Source organism: Microcebus murinus, chromosome 18 (genome assembly GCF_040939455.1).
Source record: "Microcebus murinus isolate Inina chromosome 18, M.murinus_Inina_mat1.0, whole genome shotgun sequence".
Classification (NCBI taxonomy): Eukaryota; Metazoa; Chordata; class Mammalia; order Primates; family Cheirogaleidae; genus Microcebus; species Microcebus murinus.
In genome coordinates this window covers 60,142,146-60,165,505 of record NC_134121.1, presented here as the reverse complement: position 1 = coordinate 60,165,505, position 23,360 = coordinate 60,142,146, and the positions used below count along the sequence as shown (strand labels likewise).

General features: G+C 44.9%; 1 protein-coding gene and 1 pseudogene across 1 annotated transcript in view; both read left to right on the top strand.

The window, feature by feature from the left end:
- The first annotated feature begins 3,769 nt into the window (after window positions 1-3,769).
- LOC142861981 (high mobility group protein B1 pseudogene) overlaps window positions 3,770-23,360 on the top strand; it is a 32,702-nt pseudogene continuing 13,111 nt past the window's right edge.
- CYTH1 (cytohesin 1) overlaps window positions 11,687-23,360 on the top strand; it is a 49,032-nt gene continuing 37,358 nt past the window's right edge. The window contains exon 1 of the mRNA XM_075994824.1: window positions 11,687-11,822. Coding sequence (XP_075850939.1) covers window positions 11,795-11,822 — 28 coding nt within the window. The 5' untranslated portion in view covers window positions 11,687-11,794. The remainder of the gene's footprint in view (window positions 11,823-23,360) is intronic.

Here is a 23,360-nt window from a genome sequence, read left to right as displayed (position 1 = left end):
TCTTCATGGAGAAATGATCTTTGTAATCATGTCTTGCAGATGTTGCATAATTTCATTAGTCCACATGGTGCGGAATAGAAAGAAGTAGGAGGTTCAGAGAAGAATACAAATGCATTTCGTATACCATAGAATTTTAGGAAAGGAAAGGCTGAATACAGTATTTTTTTGGGGGTGGGGGGAGAAGTAACAAGATTCAAATTTCATCTTGTCGGTGATTCCTGTTCTGGTCATCTTATTTAAAACTTAATAATCCCTGCCGCCCCAGCCATGCACTTCTGATTTCCTTCTTTTCTTCCAGCACTAATCATTTTCTGGCGTGCTATTTAGCTTATTATTGACTGTGTATATTGCTTTTCTGGCTGTATCTGCCTGTGCCATATGAACTCATGTTGGCTATTCCTTATTCCCCCGAGTTAGCCAGCATGCATGGACAGAGGACAAAGCAATGTTCATATCAACAATGCCCTTTCAGAGAATAAGTCCTGGTGAATGTTACCAGAGCAAGGTGCCAGGTAGACATGAATTGCCTCTTTTCTCCCCATGCCCATTAAAAAGGTGATCGAGTTTATTGGTGGAAAGTCTGTCAGCCTTTTAACAATCTCTTCGCTTAGCCAGCAGAGGGCAGCGCAGATGGAACTTACAGCACAGCACGTTCTCTATTCCTGACTTGGCTTTAAAGGGCATTTAAAACTACTGTAGCAACTGCTTCCAGGTATAGTCTGAAGTTTATTTCAATTCGGGTTTGTTATTCTTTTTTCTCACTTGTGAATCATACTGTTTCTTCTTCATCTTTATGGGGGAAAGGTGTTTCTGTTTACTTTAGCCTCATGAATGTGTCAGATTCACATGTTCCAGTCATCTTGACACGAGCTGGCAATGATGGGGCCCTGAGAGGCATTGTCCCCTTGCCTCCAGGATGCAGTGGTCACTTGAACCAGAGCTCTCATAGGTCTTGATGATGCCCCCCAACCTGCTGTGCACCAAGAAGGCTGCAGTCCCCAGGAAGCAAAGCCCCCCCACAAGGGTCCTCCCTGAGAATCTGAGCCCCTTCTCAGAAAGAACAAAGCTCCAAAATGTACATGAACTCAAAACCGCACAGTTTTTCAGTTTTGTGGCATTTTATGGTGCTGATAAGGGGTTTTATTGACATAGAAAATAAGGTCAGTCTTTATAATGCATCACCCCTTTCTTATTCTTATTTTCTTGCAGAAGTTAATGGCCTTTAAAAATTTTTTTAAAAAATAACTTCAAATTGTGTACATAAAACAAAGGGCATGGCTTAGGGTTTTTGTTTTTTTTTAAACATCTAATTGGTTTGAATTTTTCTTTTGATGATAAAAGTGCTAAAAATTCTGCCTTATAAAGGTAACTACTTGCAGATGTGATCAGAAATCCCATACTTTGCTTTGCTAAATACAAGGTGGGCACACAGCAAGGCATGGCAACATTCTTTGAATTCTTTGTGACACATTACATATATCTTTTATTGTCAAGTCTTTTTTTTCAAGGTCTAATTGATGCTGTCCATGTCTGTAAGGTAAAACAGTACAAATCCATGTTTTTAAGGTAACCAAAGTATAAGTAACCTTTGAAGGTATTTTGCAGTGTTTCCAGGGGTCTGGATTTTTGCCTACAAAGGCTTGGCACATCTTTGTCACTCTCCACCCTAGCCTACAGATGAACTTCCAGGTCTTTGAGGACGCTTGCAGGATTGAGTGCCCTATGCTCTCTCCCACTGGCAGTTTGTGAGAAAGATCTAAGCTATAGAGGGCAGGGCCACCAGGGAGCAAAACGAATTACCCCAGAATTCCAGAAAGGCTTTAGGGCACCCAGGACCTCTGAGTCTGGAGGGTGGGTTGAAAGTGTTCGTGGTGGGCAGTTAAGACTCCCAGATCTCCTCTCCATGTCCTGCAGCAAGTTACTTTCTGTTACACTTTTGGTAAAACATGAAGATTTAATTTCTGAATAAGGCTGTGAAGGTAAAGAGAGTGAGTGAAAGTCCACATACTTAATTGTGAGGTCCCATCCTTTCCCCCTCTATATGGTTCCCCAAATACTGGTGGCTAGGTTTATAGGCCACACAGCCTAGGTGGGAGATTGGAGAATATTTCTTTTGGTAACTGGCCCAAGCAAAAAGAACCCTTAGAATCCTACATGTTGTGGGGTCCCTACACATTGCTGTTTTATTACAATGCTACCCGCCATTCTATAGGCCATGCCAGCACACAGAGCTTTTAGCCAGGTTGTTGGTGCCTCCCTCTTAAATGTGAAGAAACAGCCATGTTTACTAGACATTTAAGGAAAATCCTCAAAGTTAACAAGAGAACAAAGCAAACAGAAGAAGTTTAAGGAAATAGGTTATGGAAGATACAGGAGATAGCTTTAAAAACTATATATTTAGGTGTCTCAAATTTTAAATTAATGAAACAAGAATAAGATGCTATAAAAAAGGGGTATAGGTTGAGTATTCCTTATCTGAAAGGCTTGGGACCAGAAGTGTTTTAGATTTGGAATTTTTTTTGGATGTTGGAATATTTGCATTATACTAACTAGTTGAGCTTCCCTAATCTTAACATTTGAAATCCAAAATGCTCCAATGAATGTTTCCTTTGAGCGTCATGTTGCTATTCAGAAAGTTTCAGATTTTGGAACATTTCAGATATTGGGTTTTTGGATTAGGGATCCTCAACTTGTATTCAGAGATTAAGAGTAAATTCTTGCTAATTAAAAATAGAAATAAGACAGTCAATGGGTAGGTTGGAAGAAAAACTAGAGAATACTTACTAGAAAGCAACTCAAAAAGGAGATGAAAAGTAGGAGCAAAAAGATGAGAAAAATTAAAGGATCCACAGTGGAGATCTAGTGTCCAACTAATAGGAATTCCAAAAAATGAAAACTGGAAAATAGGAGAATAGGAAACTATTAAAGAATACAAAACTTTAGAACTGGTCTCTATTTCGTGGCTGGCATAATGTGTGAAAAGACTCACTTCTGGTCAGTTCATGAAATTTCACAACACTAAGGGTAAAGACAAGATTCTGAAAGATTTTTGAGATGGAGGAAAAGGTCACATAGAAAATAGTGGGCATAAGAATGGCACCATATAGCAGAAAACTTGGTTCCTAAGGAAAAAAAAAAAAAAGAATGGCACCATAACTAACAGAAATATGGGAAGCTAGAAAAGGTGGGGCTGTCTGAGGAAAAATAATTTCAACTTAGAATTCTATACCCAGCCAAGATGTCAGTCAAGTGTAAGAAAAGAAGTGAGGTATTTTTAGACATGCAAAATTCTGAACAACAATAAAAAATCCACCCCTCCACATTGTTTCTCCTAAGTTATTAAAGGATGTGCTCTACCAAAATGAGCAAGAATCCAGGAAAGAAACGCAAAATCAAAGAAACAAGATCCAGCATCGGACAGTGGTGAAGGGAATTCCCAGGACAATGGCTGTGAAAGCAGTAGGAGCAGCCAGACTGGATGGTGGGGGGTGATTTCTGGAGGGTACCTCAGAACACACATCACATGGTGTGTTTGACCCTACGGTAGCGTGTTATACCTTGGTAGAGAGTTTGACAATTAATCAGTTATAGATGTAGAAAACTAAGCAAATAGAAAAAAATGACTTAATGCCTCTATGGTAATTTTAATCATGGTACAGCATATAGCTTAATTGTGAGCAATATTTATAGAAATACTAAATGCTGATTTAATAAAAATGTACATATAACTATGCTGAGTGGGCGTGTATGTTGGTGGGGTGGGGTGGGGTGGGGTGGGGTAGCAGGGAAGACAAGTCTTCATCTTCCCTGGCAGGTGGTTGACGTTCCAGAGGCGAAACATTGAGAATGAGTGGTGTGGGCATGTGCTTTTAGAAGCAAGCAGGTAATTAGTAGAAGAAATAGCAAAAGAAGCTACCTCTATGGAGTAGGATTCAGGGGGTGGGGTAGAGTTAGACAGGAAACTGGTTTTCTGTGTGCTTTTAAAATCTTGCGTGCATGTTACTTTGCCTAAAGGAAAAAAACAGGCAGGAGTGTTGAGAGCCAAGGCTGGAGAGGCAGCAGGGTGGAATCAGGGGGGCCTCAAAACCGCTGTGAGAAGGCCGGGTGCGGTGGCTCATGTCTGTTATCCTAGGACTCTGGGAGGCCAAGGTGGGCGGATTGCTCGAGATCAGAAGTTTGAAACCAGCCTGAGTAAGAGCGAGACCCGTCTCTACTATATATAGAAATAAATTAATTGGCCAACTAATATATATAGAAAAAATATTAGCCGAGCATGGTGGCTCATGCCTGTAGTCCCAGCTACTCAGGAGGCTGAGGCAGGAGGATTGCTGGAGCCCAGGAGTTTGAGGTTGCTGTAAGCTAGGCTGATGCCACGGCACTCACTCTAGCCTGGGCAACAAAGTGAGACTCTGTCTCAAAAAAAAAAAAAAAAAAAACAACAAAACGCTGTGAGATGCCAGACCAGGTCCAGAGACATGTGTAGGTTTGGGTTGGGCAGACAGCTCAGTGGCCATCACGAGGGAGTGGAGATGGGGAGCGAGACTGGTGGCAGGAGACCAGTTAGGAGTCTGGCACAGTGTCCATGTGAACAGAGGGAGGGATTAGTGAACAGATGCAGATAACGGGAAAATTCCCCATCCTCCCACCACCTGGAGATAATCATTGTGAAAGTATTTAGTGTATGTTCTTCATGGCTTATTTCTTTGTTCATTTTTAAAGCAAAAATGCAACTTTACAACCTATGCATTTTGTTACATGATTTTTTCATGTAACAATATAAGACAAATATCTTTCTCTATAAAAAAGATAGATCTGTGGCAGTTTTCCAGTTGCCTTTTTAAATACCAAGGAATACTTACAGGTAATTCACAGAAGGACAAATGTCCACATTAAATAGACACAACAGAAAGCCCTGATGTCACCATACCACAGAAGCACAGACATTTACTACTGTCTGCATCTGGTTGGCACATTTTTAATGATAATCCTTGCTGGGCATTTAGCTGTGGCGACGCAAGCACTTTAAAAAACAGCTGGTATATGGAAATAATTATTTCAGAAATTGATTTCATGGCAGTTATAGGGAGCCATCACATAGTTTTGAGTGTTTTGACTAACCCTTAAGTTCACTTCTAGGAGTTAAGCCCCAGGAACCAGTTGGAGCTGAGCAGAGACAAAGGCACAGGACGTTGCCGGGTTATATGGGCTGGGAGGGAAGTTAGGGTGGATGTGCAGTGGTAGAACTGGCTGAGTAAATTACAATATATACACACAGTGCCACCATGAAAAATGTCGGTCCTGCCATCCCAGCCTTAGGGTTCTTCTAGCCTTCCCCATTTCCATATTTCCAAATGCCTTTTCCAACAGTGGGAAACCTGGCCACTGTGATCCTCTGGCTCGGGGGCTGCATCACATGCCTTCTTTTTGCCCCAGCTCCACCTCTTGCCTGTCTCCTCCCTGCTGTCTGCTGGAGGCTGCCCTGGACAGAGTGCATCTGCAGGCTCCGGGCCCTCTGGTTCCCCGTGGGGCTCTGCCAGGAGATTGGAGGGTAGGAGAAGAGTGAGTCCAGGTGATTCTTCCTGCCAGGTAGTGGAGGGCTCACTCAGTCCCCTCCCAGTGCTCTGGCCAGGTGGCCTCTCTGTGGCTATCTTGAACAGCAGCATGGGCGCCTCGGCCCCCTGGCTTGACATCGATGAGGCCACCCTTATTGCCAGCCATGGTACTTCGTCACTCCTTGGTGGTCTTCCTGAACTCTGAGTGCACTGTTAATCGATAATGCCCTTCGTAACTCTCTCCAAACTCTTGCTCTGAGTATGTTTCTGTCTCTTTGGGATTATGACTGATGTGGGTATTATGCTCTAAAAAAACAAACTTTCCCTACAATATTGCATAAATATTCATATAAATTGTTTTCTAGTTTCAGTTTAAACCATTACATGTTTGTATATTCTCATCTTATCCACCAGAGGGGGTGAGTCTGGAATCAAGCATGGAGTCTATTTAAGGCATTTATTAGTTGAAAATATAAAATGTCCTTAGTCAAATACCTGCATCAGCATACTCTAGTGTATGGTTTTGATACGAGTAGCTGTCAAGTGTTTACTTTGTTGGTTTCATGCTTATAAGGCCTGTGCCAGCTCCTGTGTGTTCCATATTGTCCGCTTAGACACTGCTCTGAGGCCTAGATAGTTGTTCTGGTTCTGTAATGTGCCATTATTTTTCTAGTTATTTAAAAGTGTACTTTGAAACTTTTTAACAGTTTCCTTTTAAATAAATATATTATAATCTTTCTGTAACATTCTATTTGGGATTGATATTACAGATGTACCTTATTGGTTGGGTGGTAATATGTTTTAGTTTACTAGAGACAGTTCCAGTTTATGCCAGTTGGCTGACGTAATTTATAGCACCCACTTTCATCTCAAAAATGTCCTGATATGGACAATAACTTATATAGTCACTTTCCTCATGAGTGAGTCAAACGTATTATTTGGTGATTCAGTGGTTAAATGTCTCTTTTAAGGAATTTAAGACATGTCTCTGCATTATTTCTTTTTTTAAACAGTGTTGTTTGTTGCACTAGCTTTGGAACAACAAAAATCAAACAGATGACAATATGGTGTTGGGCCAGGTATGCTTTTAGGGATGCTTTAAAGGATGCTGCCTGGCTCACATAGCCTGAGGGGCAGCTCTTCTGCTGGGGGCTTATGGGAGCTGGGACACAAACCTGTGCTGAAGGCAGCCAGCACATAGGCTGGCCAGGAGCCTAGAAGGTGGCTACTGTGCCCAGTAGGGATGGTGGCTACTTCGTGAGCCATTAGATTCCCTCTTTTGAGGATGTGAACTGGGAAGTATAGCAAGGAGGAGACACTGAGTAGTGGGGGCAGAAGCTGAAAGTCTCGAGGTCCAGAGAAGTGGGGGACGGGAAGGGCTGTGGGTGGATGGGTTGGTGGCTCCCCCACAAGGCAGAGGCTATGCAGGTAGAGAGTAGGGATCCGGTTGGCAGCCAGTCACTGGTCAGAAGATGGCAGCGCCATTCTTCTACCTGCCAAGCCAGAAATCATGGAGTCACTCTTGACTTCTCTCACACCTCACATGGAATCCATCAGCAGGTCCTTGGCTCTAGCTTAAAAGTAAATGTAGGCCGGGCGCGGTGGCTCATGCCTGTAATCCTAGCTCTCTGGGAGGCCGAGGCGGGTGGATCCTTTGAGCTCAGGAGTTCGAAACCAGCCTGAGCAAGAGTGAGACCCCGTCTCTACTATAAATAGAAAGAAATTAATTGGCCAACTAACATATATATATAAAAAAAAATTAGCCGGGCATGGTGGCGCATACCTGTAGTCCCAGCTACTCGGGAGGCTGAGGCATCAGGATTGCTTGAGCCCAGGAGTTTGAGGTTGCTGTGAGCTAGGCTGACACCACAGCACTCACTTTAGCCTGGGCAACAAAGCGAGACTGTGTCTCAAAAAAAAAAAAAATGTAGCAAGAATCTGGCCACTTTTACTACTTAAGCCTCCACTCTCTCTCCTCTGGAGGACTGTAGCAGCCTCCCAGCTGGTCCCTAGCACCTGCTCTTACTGTCCCAGTCTGTTCTTATCCACAGCCAGAGTGGTCTTGTTACAGAGGAAGGCACTTTGCTCCATGTTGCCCAGAAGCCTGGCAGCAGTTACCCATCTCAGCCAAAATAGAAATCAGAGCTCTTAAAATAGTCCCCAAGGCTCTGTGCAGCTCTCCATCACCCTCCTCACCCCTCAGACTGTCTCGTCCACTCCCCTGCGCTGGCCTCCTGGCCCCCCCACGTGGCACTCACCACCTGGCATGTTGCATCTTTTTCTTCCTTATTTGTTTCGCTGTGCTTTCCGTCTCAGTAAAGCAGACATGCCGTGAGGACAGGTGTTTCATCTGTTTGGTTCTCTGAAGTCTCCCTAATGCCTGACACGCAGTGTGCTCAGTGTGCTTATTGCATGTTTGTTGAATGAAATAGTGATAAGATTATAGATTTGATTATAACAGAATAAAAACATCTGTGAGAGATAACTAAAGTTAAAAACAAATGACAGATTCTGAGAAAATACTTGCAACATTTAATACAAAAGACTAGTAATCTAGAAATCATTAAGAAAAATGATAACCAGTAGAAAAGTGGGCAAAGGATTTGAACAAGCCATTCACAAGAGAGCAAGCATATACCTCAAATTTATGAAAAGGTAATCACCATCACCAGTAGTCAGGTCAATGCAAGCTGTCAACAACAACGAGAAACCATTTTCCGTATCAGACTGGCAGAAGTTCAGTTCGGTTCCATCAGGGAAGGGGCAGGCACTTTGGCAGCATCCGTGAACGCTGAGTACTCAGACTCCTGACCAGCTGTTCTGCCTTTGGGTGTCTGTTCCAGGGAAGTGCTGTGCCATTTGACAGTGGGCAGAAAATAGAAGTGACCTGTCCTCTGGTAAGTTAGGATCACCGTGCACAAATCAGAGCTCACACCAGAAGATAGAAAGGCCGATTTGGGAATCATTGAACTTAGGTCTTGAAATGGCTCAGGGTGGAACTTACACTGGGATTTCGTGTGGATGGGGATTGGAAAGGACAAAGCACACTATTTTGACACACTAAGCTAAAAGGTAATAAGTTGGGTTTGTATTAGTTGCCTCTATGAAACAAAGTGTTTTTTTTTAAAGTACATGCATATACATTTATTTAACTATCATTAAGCAAGAAGGAAGAGAGCGGGATGAAACCACTGCCCTTGAGGCATGTCAGCACCTGTGGTCACCTTCAGAGTGTGATTGGAGACAGTGCTCTGCTGTCTTGCTGTAGACGTATGTGTCTCTTACTCCAAGACGAGGACCTGGCCAGAGCCTAGCAGGGCCCAGTGCCTGGAGAGCTGCAGCAGGGGTTTGCGTTTATACCAGGACTAACAGGAGAGGGCACTGGGAGTCCAGCAGAGAGCAGGGTGCCCCGAGTGGGCTCGCAGCCAGGCCTCAGACTTTGGGTGAGCCACATGTCCTCTCCGGGTGCTCGTCCTCAGGAACTGGGGGTGGAGAGAACACGCACCACATAAGTGCTTTTAGGACTGCATGAGTTAGGTCACGTCAAGCTGGGCACAGAGTGGACAGCATCACCTGAAATGGTGATGTGCCAGGTACAGGTTGTCCTCTTGTTACTTGTAAGTGTGAATAACTGAGTTATGGGGCCTCTTAGTCCTTCCCATGTGCGCATGGGAGGCTGTATCCAAAACCAGCAATTCTACTTCTAAGAATTTTTTCTATGGAGATAATTAAAGAGATATGATAAAATGTGTGTACATGGGTATTGAGATTGGCAGAAAAATGGAAACCATTTACTAATAAAAGTCTTAAAATAGGGGTCTGGTTAAATATTATGTCTAGACTTTCAGTAATAAAAAGTGTGATAGATGACCATTTACAGTCTTGGAAAAATGTTCGGTGTAAAAATATGTGGTTATAACAGCATGTAAAATATCCAGGTGTGTGTGTATGTGTATATGTAGAGAGAGAAAGTCTGGAAAATATACACTAAAATGCCATTAGTAGTTATCACTGGGAGATAGGATTAAGGTGTTTATTCCCCTTATCACTGTTTTCTAATCATGTATGTATCATGAACATATCATGCAGAAAAGTCTTATTTGGTGCAACACATTAGAAATTGTAATGGGGATAGACAGCCATTGCAGTACATTGAGCTCCATAGAGACAGCGCCGGGGCAAGTGAGAGCCGGACGGGCACTGGGCGACTCTGTGCCTCACTGAGGAAAAATAACTAAACATGGGCAAAGGAGATCCTAAGAAGCCGAGAGGCAAAATGTCATCGTACGCATTCTTTGTGCAAACTTGCCGGGAGGAGCACAAGAAGAAGCACTCAGATGCTTCAGTCAACTTCTCAGGGTTTTCTAAGAAGTGCTCAGAGAGGTGGAAGACCATGTCTGCTAAAGAGAAAGGAAAGTTTGAAGATATGGCAAAGGCGGACAAGGCCCAGTATGAAAGAGAAATGAACCTATATCCCTCCTAAAGGGGAAACAAAAAAGAAGTTCAAGGATCCCAATGCACCCAAGAGGCCTCCTTCGGCCTTTTTCTTGTTCTGTTCTGAGTATCGCCCTAAAATCAAAGGAGAGCATCCTGGCCTTTCCATTGGTGATGTTGCAAAGAAACTGGGAGAGATGCGGAATGACGCTGCTGCAGATGACGAGCAGCCTTATGAAAAGAAGGCTGCAAAGCTGAAGGAAAAGTACGAAAAGGATATTGCTGCATACCGAGCTAAAGGAAAGCCTGGTGCAGCAAAAAAGGGAGTGGTCAAGGCTGAAAAAAGCAAGAAAAAGAAGGAAGAGGAGCAAGATGAGGAAGATGAAGAGGATAAAGAGGAGGAGGAAGATGAAGATGATGAATAAGTTGGTTCTAGCGCAGTTTTTTTTCTTGTCTATAAAGCAGTTAACCCCCCTGTACACAACTCACTCCTTTTAAAGAAAAAAATTGAAATGTAAGGCTGTGTAAGATTTGTTTTTAAACTGTACAGTGTCTTTTTTTTGTATAGTTAACACACTACCGAATGTGTCTTTAGCTAGCCCTGTCCTGGTGGTATTTCCAGTAGCCACTAACCTTGCCTCGTACAGTATGGGGGTTGTAAATTGGCATGGAAATTTAAAGCAAGTTCTTGTTGGTGCACAGCACAAATTAGTTATATATGGTGATGGTAGTTTTTTCATCTTCACTTGTCTCTGGTGCAGCTTATACGAAATAATTGTTGTTCTGTTAACTGAATACCACTCTGTAATTGCAAAAAAAAGTTGCAGCTGTTTTGTTGACATTCTGAATGCTTCTAAGTAAATATAATTTTTTTATTAAAAAAAAGAGAAATTATAATGGGGATAAAATTGAACATATTGGGAGTTTGGCCCTTGGATGTTTTTTTGCCTCTAAAACTTCCCTTCTGGTTTTAGTCTGTGACCTCATACATGCCGTCATGATTACGATCTCTTAGTCATTCACTTGAGCAATGTGCTATTATCTCATTGTGAGAGGACCAGGGGTTCTAAGTGATTCCTTTCTAAGAAATAGTTGGCCCTCCATATCTGTGGGCCAGGTATGGATCAAAAATATTTGGGGGGGAAAATGGTGGTTGAGTGTATACTGAACATGTCCAGACTTTTTTTCCTTGTCATTATCCCCTTAATACAGTGTGACAATTATTTACATAGCATTTACACCGATAAGTAGAGGTGATTTAAAGTATATAGGAAGATTCATATAGGTTATATGAAATGCTACACCATTTTATGTGAGGGACTTGAGCATGGATTTTGGTACCTGGGGTGGGGTCCTGGCACCAGTCCCCCGTGGCTGCCGAGGGACAGTTGTACTAGAAAGCCAGCAGAAAAACAGCAGCACGCCCATCCCTTGCTTCTGCCAGGTCTGAGAGGAGACTGGAAGAGCTGCGCTGAGCTCGTTTGGCTGCAGTATAAGACTGTTTCAGGAAGCAGATGGTTAATGTACTTGGAAGGTGCCTGAGCTTGACTTCAGGAACTGGGTGGTGGCAGTGACTGGGAGTGCCACTGCTTTGAGACGGGAGGCTGATTGGCCAGGCCTGCGGCCAGCCCTTCCCTGCCCATTCAGGAAGCAGCTCTGGGCTGTCTTGGTGGCTGGACCAGCCCCTCAGGTATCCCTGGGCCCTCCCAGTCGTACCCCACAGGAAAACTTGGCTCCGAGTTAGTTACAGCTCTTCTTTGAAGGACAGAAAGGAGCAAATCTTTTGTGTTGTGCTGTAAAGGAACAAGATGGTCCTTAAAACCGAAGAGGAAGATGGTGAGTCACAGCCCCAGTCCAGGCCTGAGGTGGCCTGTGTCAAATGGAGTGGAGTTTTAGGTATCTCTTTTGATCAATATGTGAAATTCTGTGAAGACAGTTTTACTGAGGGGAGTTAAGGACCAACCTAGATTATAGTTTTTATCTTACTGTTTTCAGGAGAAAGGCTACATAGTGCTGTAGTGGTTAAGAAGCTGAGGTTCTCACTGGTGTGTGTGTGTGTGTGTGTGTGTGTGTGTGTGTGTGTGTGTGTGTGTGTGTGTGTGTGAGAGAGAGAGAGAGACAGAGAGAGAGAGAGAGAGACAGAGAGAGACAGAGAGAGAGAGAGAGAGAGAGAGAGAGAAAATAAGGTAACTCATTGTGTATTTAAACTGAAGGTTCCCCTTCCAATCTTGCTTTCGTTAGAGTTCCGCCATGGGTGTTTCTTGGTAGATTACTGCTTCGTACGTGGTAATTGTGTCTGTACTTCCTGTATGTGAATAACAGTCGGTCAGAAGTTCTGGGAATATCCAGAACGAATCTGATACTAAAAAGTAAGAAGTTAGAGACCAGATTGAAAGCACCAGTGAGATTCAGGATGAATAATAATTTTCTTAAATAAAATGTAACCAAGGGAAAAGACATAATTTGGTCTTTGTCTTTTGGTATTAGAGTGTTTAAAGCCTCACGGCTCTAGAACTTCCTTCATCTGCTCCACGCCCATATATTGTAAACAGTGGAGCCATGAGTAATGGGATGACAAACTTGGTGGCTTCTAAATCCCAAAAGACTCTGCTGAAGAACTGTGTCCTCAAGCACCCTGGGTCAGCACATGAGTTTGTGTGTGTATTTAATTGTGGTGCCTTCATCAGATGGCAATGTTTCAATGCCATATGACAAAATAGAAGAATGTGTGCTGATTTGTAGCTGGTAATGAATGATACCAGTAATTTGAAATGAACATTAGACCACATTTCAAGGCTAATCTTGTGAAAGTTATATAAATTTGGGCAATCCTTTTTATGCTTTTCCTATAAAACGCATATTTTAAAGTCTCACATCTAAGTGCAGGGGATCGGAGACAGTGTCTGTGGGGTGATTTGGAAAGCTGTACCGGGTGTGAAAGACTTTGGGAGAGAAGGACGTACAAGTGTTTGGGGTGACACGTTTGCATTTGAACCAGGGTGCAGCAGTGAGGGGCAGTTCCAGGCCAGGCTGACATGCCCACGTGGGGTTTTTGTGTCTGAAAGATGAGTCTACGCTAGCCAAGGTCTTTGTTGCCGAAGGGAACGCTGTGAGAGTGGGAGAGGATACTGTACTGATTGTGTTGGGACAGTGGGTACGCCAGGCCTGGCCATGGTCCCTCGCACTTACGTGGTTCTGGTGAGCCCAGTGTCAGACCCTCTCGGGTGCTATCTGATAATCACTGCAGAGTCTCAGTCAGAGGGCTCATATGTCCTCGGCCCCTGGCCATCCTAGAGGCTTTCAAATTCAACATAAACTGACCCATATGTGTACATTTGATTCTACAGTGGGTGTAATGGGGCTGGCACATGATTTGGGGTAGGGACTTGAGAAATTGGATTGCTGAACAACTTTGCTTTGATTAAGTAACCTGAAAGCCGGAGCCTCTCCATTTCCCTTATCCCGTCCTAGGGTGTTGTCTGTTTGAGGCAGTAGAGGGACAACATTGCCCTTCTAACCACCTTAGGTATTTAGAGGAGAGAATGGTGTTTAGGCAAGTGTGAGAGTAAAGAGAACAAATGGGGTTTCCCCTAGCAGGTCCCCTAGATCCCAGGGGAAGACAGAAGTTAAGCATCAGGATTTTGCTCCTCATAGAGGTGCTTTTACTGGATCTACTGCCCTGAAGAGCACACCTAAGAAAGGGTTAGTGGGAGCTTTGGAAAATATTCTTTAAGGAGGCCAGACCCTTTCCTGTTGCACTAATCTCAAACCCACGATCCTTAAGTCAAACATGTTGCTTTCTGTTTCCATCCTTACCTGGTGCATACAGTTGTCCATTTTCATTCCAGTATTACATGTGTATGTGTAAGCGAGAATTAACCAGCGAAATTAATTGGGCACCATTTTCTTAACTGCTATACATTGGGGGTTTTTGCTATTTAATCTTATCTTTTTGATCAGTTAGTTCCCCTTGATTTGCTTTTGAACCCTCTCTTTGGGATGAAATCCAGACTCCTTGGTGTGGGCCCTGAGGCCCTTCACAGGCATACACTAAGCCCTCTTTCTGGTACCAGCTGTGCCCCGGGCCTGACCTGTGATGTGGCCATCGTCCCTGGCTCCCAGTCACTCCCCAGGCACCTCACCTTGCTCGGTGTGCGCCATTTTATCTGATTCTCCATTTGGGGACTCTGTTGGTCCTTCAAGTCCTGGCACAGAGGCTGGCCCCTCTCTGAAGCCTCTGGGTGTGCCTGGGTGTTCTCTGACTGCTCAGTGGCCTAGTGTGTCGCTGTTGGCTTACACGCCTCTCCCCATGGGCCTTCACGTTCCAGGCAGGGCAGGGACTGCATCTATTTAAATCCCAGCTCCAAGCACAGGCTGCGCCTGTGGCAGATGCTCAATAAATGCTGAGCTGAAGTAAATCCGTGTATCCCAGTAAGAGAAAAGAAAGAGCTGAGGATGCAGCCAGTGACCCTGAGTTTGAGGGGCTCCATCTGTTGGCGGTTACCTTAGGTAGATTAGTTATTACCTTTTGAGCCTTTTACCTCATCTGTAAACTGGTGGGAACACTGCATAGTTTAACGTCAGGAAATTTGCAGAGTTTATAGTTGAGCTATGCTGTAAAGTTAAGAAAAATGGAAATGAAAAAACATTTTAAGCTATAAGATACCATATGAGTTTAAAATAGTATTATTTATAGGAAAATATGTCAAATAGAATTAAGTATGGTGCCTCTCTAATGGGACATCGGATTTTCAGGTTGCATCTAAAATGATATCCTTGATACTAACTTTCTACATTTTCCTATTCTTTTACTGTATTCCTTGGGATTGTGCTATCCTGGAGTTGGACAGTTGCTTAGGTTGAAGTATTAGCAGGAATGCCCAAGGCACTGTAACTATAAATGAATGTCCCCATAAATATTTCTCACTCCCTTCCTTATGGATTGGGTTTGTATTTTGCAGAATCAAAAATGGTTACATCTTTATTTTTAAGCAGGAGCATGTTTGGCATTATATGAAGTACACATCATAGCAAGAAACCTGCATCACCATCTGCTGTGACAAGTTTTGAAGGGGACTTGCTCTGAATTTTAAAGGCTTTCCTACTGAATATACTGGAGATGAATTCTCGTGGTGTTGTACAGAGAGTTAGAACTGCCCTTTCTTCTTAATGAAGGCAATGAATAGAAACAAGGGCTTAGATTTTGCCCCTCTGAAAAAAGTTTACTTTTCTCCATTGTCTGAGGTTTCCTGTAGCCTGCCAGGTTTTCTCTTAGTTATGGCATATATTAATACTAATAAAAATATAGGAGTGGCTGGTCATGACCCAAAGTCCAGTTAGACAGGAGGAATGTGGAAGGCAGCAGGTGGAATGTTCTAAGAAGCCAACATTAATGGAAAGAAAAGGCAGTTATTGTAGGTCTTGGCGGGCAAGGATCTGAGGTAGTAAGAGCCTTTCTCAGCCTGCAGAGAGGTCAGCTGAGGTGAGGACAAAGTTAGGTGCTGTAGGTCCAAGTAGGAGTCGGAGATGGGGCAGGAGTGGCCTGGGGAAACAGGAGACATTTCAGTTTTTGTTCCGCCCCGCCTGTGGTTCAGACAGGTTTGCTGGAATATGTTTGTGGCTGGGCCCTGACAGAGCCTACATACAGTTTACTGCTGGTTAAATCACAGATGGAGGGCTAGACCTTCTGGAATTTTTTTATAGTATCCATCTCTCATTTTCTCTTGAATTTTGACAGCCCTCCAAAGGCAACTTTACCGAATTTACGGCATTCTCGTCTCTGTTCTTCTTTCTGTTTGTTTTCACCTCAGCTGAGGTTTCCTTTTTAGAAAAGGACTCTTGTAACTGCCATCTTTTCCTGTTGACCTTCTGAAGAACTTCAACTTGTAAGGAATTCAGATTGGTTTCATCTTGCAGATGGAGCCATGAAGTATTTAGCTGAGACAGAGACCCTAAAGCAACGTAATTATGGACATTTAAAGCCATGAGGTGCTTCAGAAGTTATCTAGTCCAGCCCTGGTCAGCTCTGCAAATAAAAGCCATTGCTGTGGCCCCTCTTGGATTTGACAGCCCTCCAAAGGCAACTTTACTGAATTTACGGCATTCTTGTCTCTGTTCTTCTCTTCGGGGACTCTCTGAAAACAGAGTCAACATCAGCCAAGAATTTAAGTTAACCGGCCATTGTTGAGATAGAATGGTCTCATGCTTTCATATGTTACTATTAATAGTTACCTTTCTGTTTTTCTCTTGACTACATGGTGTGTTTGATTCTCTAGACCTAGGTAAAACACTAGGGGAAAAAATGGAGACAGAAAAGTCAAGTCCTGCTGCCCTACAGATCAGCTGGTGTGCGAGCACTCATCCTAGCATATTCCTTAAGAAAATAGCGTTTTTTGTTTGTTTGTTTGTTTTGTTTTTGAGACAGAGCCTCGCTGTAGCCCTGGCTATAGTACAGTGGCATCAGTCTAGCTCACAGCAACCTCTAACTCCCAGGCTCAAGTGATCCTTCTGCCTCAGCCTCCTGAGTAGCTGGGACTATAGGCATGCACCACCATATCTGGCTAGTTTTTTTTTATTTATTTATTTTTATTTTTAGTTGCCCAGCAAATTTTTTCTATTTTTTAGTAGAGACGGGGTCTGGCTCTTGCTCAGGCTCTTCTCAAACTCCTGACTTCCAGTGATCCTCCTGCCTCACCTTCGAGAATGCTAGGATTATAGGCGTGAGCCACCACACCCAGCCCAGAAGATAACTTCCTGACTTGTGTCATGTTCTTCCTTCCTCTGCTGAGGAATCATGGAAGCTCAACTTCTGACCTAAAAAAGATCCAGTGAATTTCTTTTCTGAGTCAGTGGCTGTTTCTGATTCTCCTTTCTTTCTGGCATCTAAAGTCTCTTTCCCTTTGTATTTTCTGTTAAGAGTCAGGGTTCTGAATCAGAGAATTCAGATGAAAGACCACATGTGAAATTATAGCAGAATGGGTGTTGTTACAACAGGTATCTCATGGACGTTAGAATAGAACTTAAGGATTTCTTCCACAAAAGAAATACTTAGCACCAACCTGAGCAAATGTAAGTGGCTGGTAGCATTTCTGTGTTTTCTTTGAATAGAAGTTTTAACATCAAATTTTGTGTTAGTTATGGGTCCAAATATACAGCAAGGCAGAAAAGGAAGAGTCAAAGCCTGCCCTCACTCCCTTCCATAGTCGGTCCTTCTAAAGGTGATTACTGCCAGTGGTGTCAAGTGAGTCCTTCTCAGAAGCCCTGTGCACTTACCAAGCACGTGTGTCACATTCGAGAAGGAATCCTTACACAGTGATCTGTATATTCCTGCTTCATTCAATGTGTCTTAGAGATCTTTTTATATTAGCATTACGTATCACCCCATTCTTTTAATCACCAAATAGTGTTTAAGTAGTTTCCAAATTTTGTGATTTTGAGACAGTATCCATTGGGTAAACTGTTTTTTCTCTTTTTTTTTTTTTTTTTTTGACAATGAGTCTTGCTCTGTCACCCAGGCTAGAGTGCAGTGATGTGATCATAGCTCACTATAACTTTGAACTCCTGGGCTCAAGTGATCTTCCTGCCTCAGCCTCCCAGGTAGCTAGAACTACAGATGACTGCCTGGCTGATTTTTAAATTTTTTGTAGAGAAAGGATCTCGCTGTGTTGTCCAGGCTGGTCTGGAACTCCTGGCTTCAAGTGATCCTCCAACCTCAGGCTCCCAAAGTGCTGGGATTACAGGCATGAGCTGCTGCACCCATCTGGGTAAACTCTTAAATAGGATTTAAGACTCAAATTCTTAAACTTGGCCAGGTGCAGCGGCTGACACGTGTAATCCTAGCACTCTGGGAGGCCAAGGCAGGAGGATCACTTGAGGTAACAGTTCGAGACCAGCCACAGGAAGAGCAAGACCCTGTCTCTACTAAAAATAGAAAAAAATTAGCTGAGTGTGGTGGGTGGCACCTGCAGTCCCAGCTACTCGGGAGGCTGAGCAGGAGGATTGCTTGAGCCCAGGAGTTGGAGGCTGCAGTGAGTTACAGTGATGCCACTGCCCTCCAGCCTGAGCAACAGAGGAAGACTCTGTCTCAAAAAAAAAAAAAAGAATCTTAAATTTGATTCACATCAAATTAAAAGGTGTGTGCATTTTACATTTTGGTAGTGCCAAATGTTGCATGAATTTGCACCCTACCTGCAGTGTGTGATGTCTGATCCTGGAGGCAGTTCCCTACTTTCAGGGGGGAGTAGAAACAAATTCCCCCCCAAGAGATCTTCATTCCCCTCTCAGCAGGAGCAAGACCTGGCTTTTGCTTCTTTGAAGAAGCAATTTATGCGTTTAGCTCTTACAAAAGAATAACAAGGCATTTTTAAGTATAAGGAATGGAGTAGAATTAAAAAAAAAAAAAAAACTCCAGGGCTCTGGGACACCGAAGGAGGGGAGATTAGGACCCTAAGACTGGCCTACAGGCCTTGTGCTTATCATGCCTGTTGGTGCTTATCATACCTGTGGCCCAGGTAATTTGGGGCTGGGTAGGCCTCTTCTGCACTGAGGGTCTTTGAGCAGCATGTGGATTAGTGGGTTTGAGATGCTGCACGGTACTAGTGTAGCCTCTGCACCTTGTTTTCCACTTCAGAGGCTGTCAGGGAAACAAAGTGGCTGATGCCCATTCCCCTCATACACGTGTCAGAGGGTCACAATCTGGTTCCAGAGTCCTGTGCCTGCCTGAGACATAACTGAGGAAAGGTGGGGAGTTGACCGTGGCGTTTGGGGAATCCGTATTGGGTGAGGATGGCAATCAAAGCTGTGAGCCATGAGTAGAGGGAAAAAACACTTCTTTGCTACCACTTCTGACCCGGTTTTTACCGCATTGGACAAATGCCCTGCATCCCTTTGCAACCCTTGCAACCACTGGAAAGCTTCCAGCCCCTCTGCTTTTTCATGGCAAGGTGCCACTACTTCTTGCTCTTCCGGAAGTGCTGCTTTCTTTATCTCACCTGACCTGATGGCAGAGCAGGAGCCAGCCAGAGCTGGCCGTCCCAGCGTCCGATTCAGAGGCTCTGACTGGAGCTTGCTCTTCCGGGCAGAGCCCCTGGGCGCTGCTCTTCCCACCTCCGCAGGGATGCCCGCTCATCCACCCCAAGGCTGGGTGGCAGTCTCAGCTCTCCCAAGCAGTCGTCCTGGGCTGACCTGGGCCACACTTTGCTCTGTCCCCCGACCCCAAGCAGCCCCTTATGGGCAGCATTTATTTGGCACTTAGGAGCTGTCTGATTAATTTTTTGTTAAAAGGATAGTAATGCGTGAGCTCTTTGAGGGCCAAAGCCATGTCTCGCCAGCTTCGTATCTTCCAGAGTACTTGATAAGGTGCTTGTTTACATGGATGGCCTCTTTTTTAAAAAGATTGCTGAATTATGAGTCTCAGAAAATTATTTTTAATAAGTTTCATTTTCTGTATTGGGATTCCTGAGATTCCTATTCTGTGAGCTGTCATTTTCTCTGATCTCTGGTCACTGTGATTTCATGAACTTGACTGTGCCACAATTTATTTTGGCATCTGAATTCCTTAGATATGAGGAGAGCCACACTGTGGACTTTCTGTTTGTAACTTTTTTCTCTTCTTGCCTGCTCCTGTCCTTGTGTACTGTTGTTTGTGCCTAGAATTGACTGTAGTTACAGGCTTCGCTACCAGCTGCCTCTGGGCCTAATTCAGACTGACACCTTTGTCCAGGTTCACGCTGCAAGTAAATCCCAGCGTGGATGCTTCAGTGGAAGCTGGCCAGGTCAAAGGCAGAGCCACAGAGCCTTGCACATGACGACTTGGTCTTCCGTAGGAAGTGATAGGTCGGGATTCACCTGCTGGGATCTTTCAGTCCCTGGAATGTGTGTGTATGTGTATTTGCATAAAAACCAGTGATGTTACCTCAAGATAAGGGGTATACCTCTTAGGACTGCAAAGTACTGTGAGAACATTCACAGTATAAGTTATTACTACTGAAAAGCAAGAGCTTAATTTCGTGTACACATGAAATCCCTGGGAGCAAGGTGGTGTGTGACCAGATGGCAAAATGCATGATACAAATGCAGAGAAGACAGTAGACTCAGAAGGAGTCCAGAAGACAGTGGACTCAGAACTCAGAAGAGCTTCAGTGCTATAGTACATGTAAAATGAGCCAGGAGCTCGGCTGAAGTAACTGGGGAGTCCTGCTCTGTGATGGGTGGCGAAGAAGAGCCCTCAAACAAGAAGAAAGACGCAAAGGAAGTGGGCCCGAGCACCCTGGGGCGCCAGGGAGGAGAGGTGGGACAGCTCACCGCACAGTGAGAGGCAAGAAGACAGGAGGCCAAGCCACGTGTGGCATTGGGATGCTCAGTCCACATTTTTGTTGAAAACTTGTGTCCTTGACAGTGCTGTCATCTAAACTGAATGAAAAAAGAAAAAAAAAAGTATAATTAAGAAGTAAAAAAAAAAAAGAAAAGAAAACTTGTGTTCTTTTACAGCTTAAAGCAAAAATTTTATAATTTTTCAAAGACTTGGTATGATTCTTTTAAATGAGTACCACCATCTTGACACTAAAGTAAAATTGTTCATGCTATGGCTGTTTCTTAAAAGACACAGGCTGGAATGTAGAGCCAGAGTATTCGGGTCAGGCCTGGTGGCACTGCCTGGTGATGAAGAAGTCTATCCGAGTTCCCCAGGTGGGCCCAGCCCCCATGGCATGGCACCGGGCAGGGCTTGCAGAGGGGTGGGTGCCTCTGTTAGTGATTTCCTAATGGCAGAAGACTAGAAAGGAGGGAAGGCAGGGGGGAGTTTTTAGGGTTCCCCTCTTTGTTGTTTATCTAGAACAGTAGTTCTTAACCAGGGCAGTTTCAGCCCCTAGGGCACATTTGGCAATGTCTGGGGACATTTTTAGTTGTCACAGTTGGTTGTAGGGAAGAGGTGATGGCCGTGGGGGTGCTACTGGCATCTCGCGGGTAGATGCAGGGATGCAGCTAAACACCCTACAATGCACGGGGAAGCCCCCACAGCGAAGCATGATCGCCAAACGTCAGTGCTGCCCTGGTCTACCACAATGATTTATTTTTGTTTTTCCTCCTTACTTATTTTATAACTGTTTAAAAAACCTATGTCTCTTCCCTTGTTGGTGAAACATACTGTATTTCTCAGTGTGGTCTGCAGTCACCTTGTGTTCTGTTTAATGTGGGGAGGCTGGCCCTGTGGAGCTTGTGCTGTGGGGACTGGGGTCCTATATCTGTGTGTTTAACAAGTGCTCTTGGTGATTCTTGAGGCCTCAGAAGCTTGGAGCTGCTGCACTCAGGTTGTGGCTGTGTTTCTTGTCCCCAGCCATCTTACATTGTCACCCCCAAAATCCACTTGCCTAACTTATCCCAACCAGAGTGTCCTCAAAGGTGATGCTGCAGCCTCTGGTGGAGAAAGCCCTGTGGGCGGGTGGAGATATCACACTGAATGATACCACACTGAGTAGGAGGGTAGTCCTAAAAGGGCTTGAGCAGTGAACATGGAGATGGAGGGCATGGGGCTCCCCGGAGGAGGGGTGCAGAGGACAGTGCCTCCGGAACCCCTCCAAGATGGTGTTGGAGCAGTCTGGTCAGCTACTTTGCCTGCTGACCTGGTGCAGAGCAGTGACAAGGGCTGGGCTTTTGTGCCTTGGTGACAGAGCATCCACTCCCCAGATCTGGCCTCTTGTGTATCCATGCGGTGAGGAGAGGGCATCTTGAGTAAGGGTTAACATCCTTCCAGTGAGGGCAGCCATCAGGGTTTAGCTTCTAAGGGGGAGAAGAAAGCCCGTGGAGCCTGGGAGCAAATGCTGGTGGTGCTTCCCCTCCCCCAGGCCGGGAATGGGGGTAGTAGGAGGGGCGGGCTGTGATCGCATTCATGGACGCGAGCAGCACACACTCGCGTCAGCCTCGGCTGCAGCTCCGCGCGCCCAGCTCCCCGCTCCAGCCAGCCTTCCCTGCCAGGCTCAGCGCATTTACACCCGGGGCTCGGCTTTTGTTTCTTCTGGACACCTCCTTCTCTGGCCTTGCCGTGCTGGCACACACATGCTGTCCTTGCTCCTGATCTCCCTGCACCTAGAGCTGTGGGAGCTCCCGGCAGCCTGGGACTGTGGCATCGCTGCACAGAGCCACCATGGCCTCTGACGTGGAGCACTGCGACCTGCCGAGGCTTTGATGTTGCTGCCCGGGGCTTGCCAGGACACAGGGGCCGTAGGAGAGGGGACTCGCTGTGGGTAAGAGGCTGGGTGGGTGGTGTGTGAGCCACGTCTGCGGGTCCCCCGTTATGTGCTGCTGCCTGCTTCTCCCACCCAGCAGCCAGCAGCGGGAGCTGATGTTTCTCTGCATGTCTGTCCTTTGGTTCCGCATTCTGTGCTCTCTTCTCCAAGGGTTTTTCCCCTGGCACCTTTGGATAGGTATTCAAGCATTCAGTTTAGTCTCTTCTAGGCTTGAGACTTAGGAACATGCCAATAACCAATTTCCTTTCTGGCTTTGGTGAGGTTAGAAATAGGGTGGCAGAAAGCAAAGGGGCAAATTCGGGGTGATTCTTCCCCTGTAGGCCTGCCCGCCCACGGAGTTTCTGTTTCACTCCCTGTGGGCTTTGGAACCTTTCCTGGGCATGGGTAACCTTCTTTCTAGAAGTACACACAGAAAAGGAGTTGGAATTATACATTGAACTTGATCCAGGGGTCTTTTCCAGCTGTTAGACCGAGGGAGAACGTTTAAGTGTACAGAAAAATCCAGGGCTTTACAAAGGCCCGGCATACAAATAGGTTTTAGGAATGAGGGTGCAATGAGAGAGAATTGACTCTTAAAACCCCCACCAAGCCTCTGTTTTGAACATGGAGGGGTGTGGTGGCCCAGCTGTGCAGGCTGACAGTGATTGCAGCTGGCAGGCACGGGAGTGGCAGTGCTTCACCCTGGGAACAAGAGCATCTCCTGCCCTCTTGGGAGGAGGGACAAGCACAGAGGATTTGGTTTGCTTGGTGGCAGAGGGAATCACAGGCTTTCCCTGGATTTCAGGACCATGCCTCTTCTCTCAAGGAGGCCCGTGACAGAAGAGGGCTCTTCCCTGCTGAGCTCGTCCCAGCTCTGTGTTCAGTCTCTGTGATCCTTCCAGAAGCAGCCGTGGAGACACACGTTGGAAGTCTGAGTGCCAGGAAGAAGCTGCTGTGAAACCCCAGCTGTATCAGATGTTGTCACTGTGAGGTTTTAGGAAAGGTTAAGCATCGTCAAATAATTGTTGTCTAGTTTTTAGCTGTTATAGAAAGCAGATGTTAACTTTGTTTTTCTAAACCACATTCTTAGGATAAAATTTTATGACTTAGTTTCTGTTACTGCCTTGAAAAGTGACCTCATTTCCCTTTGATT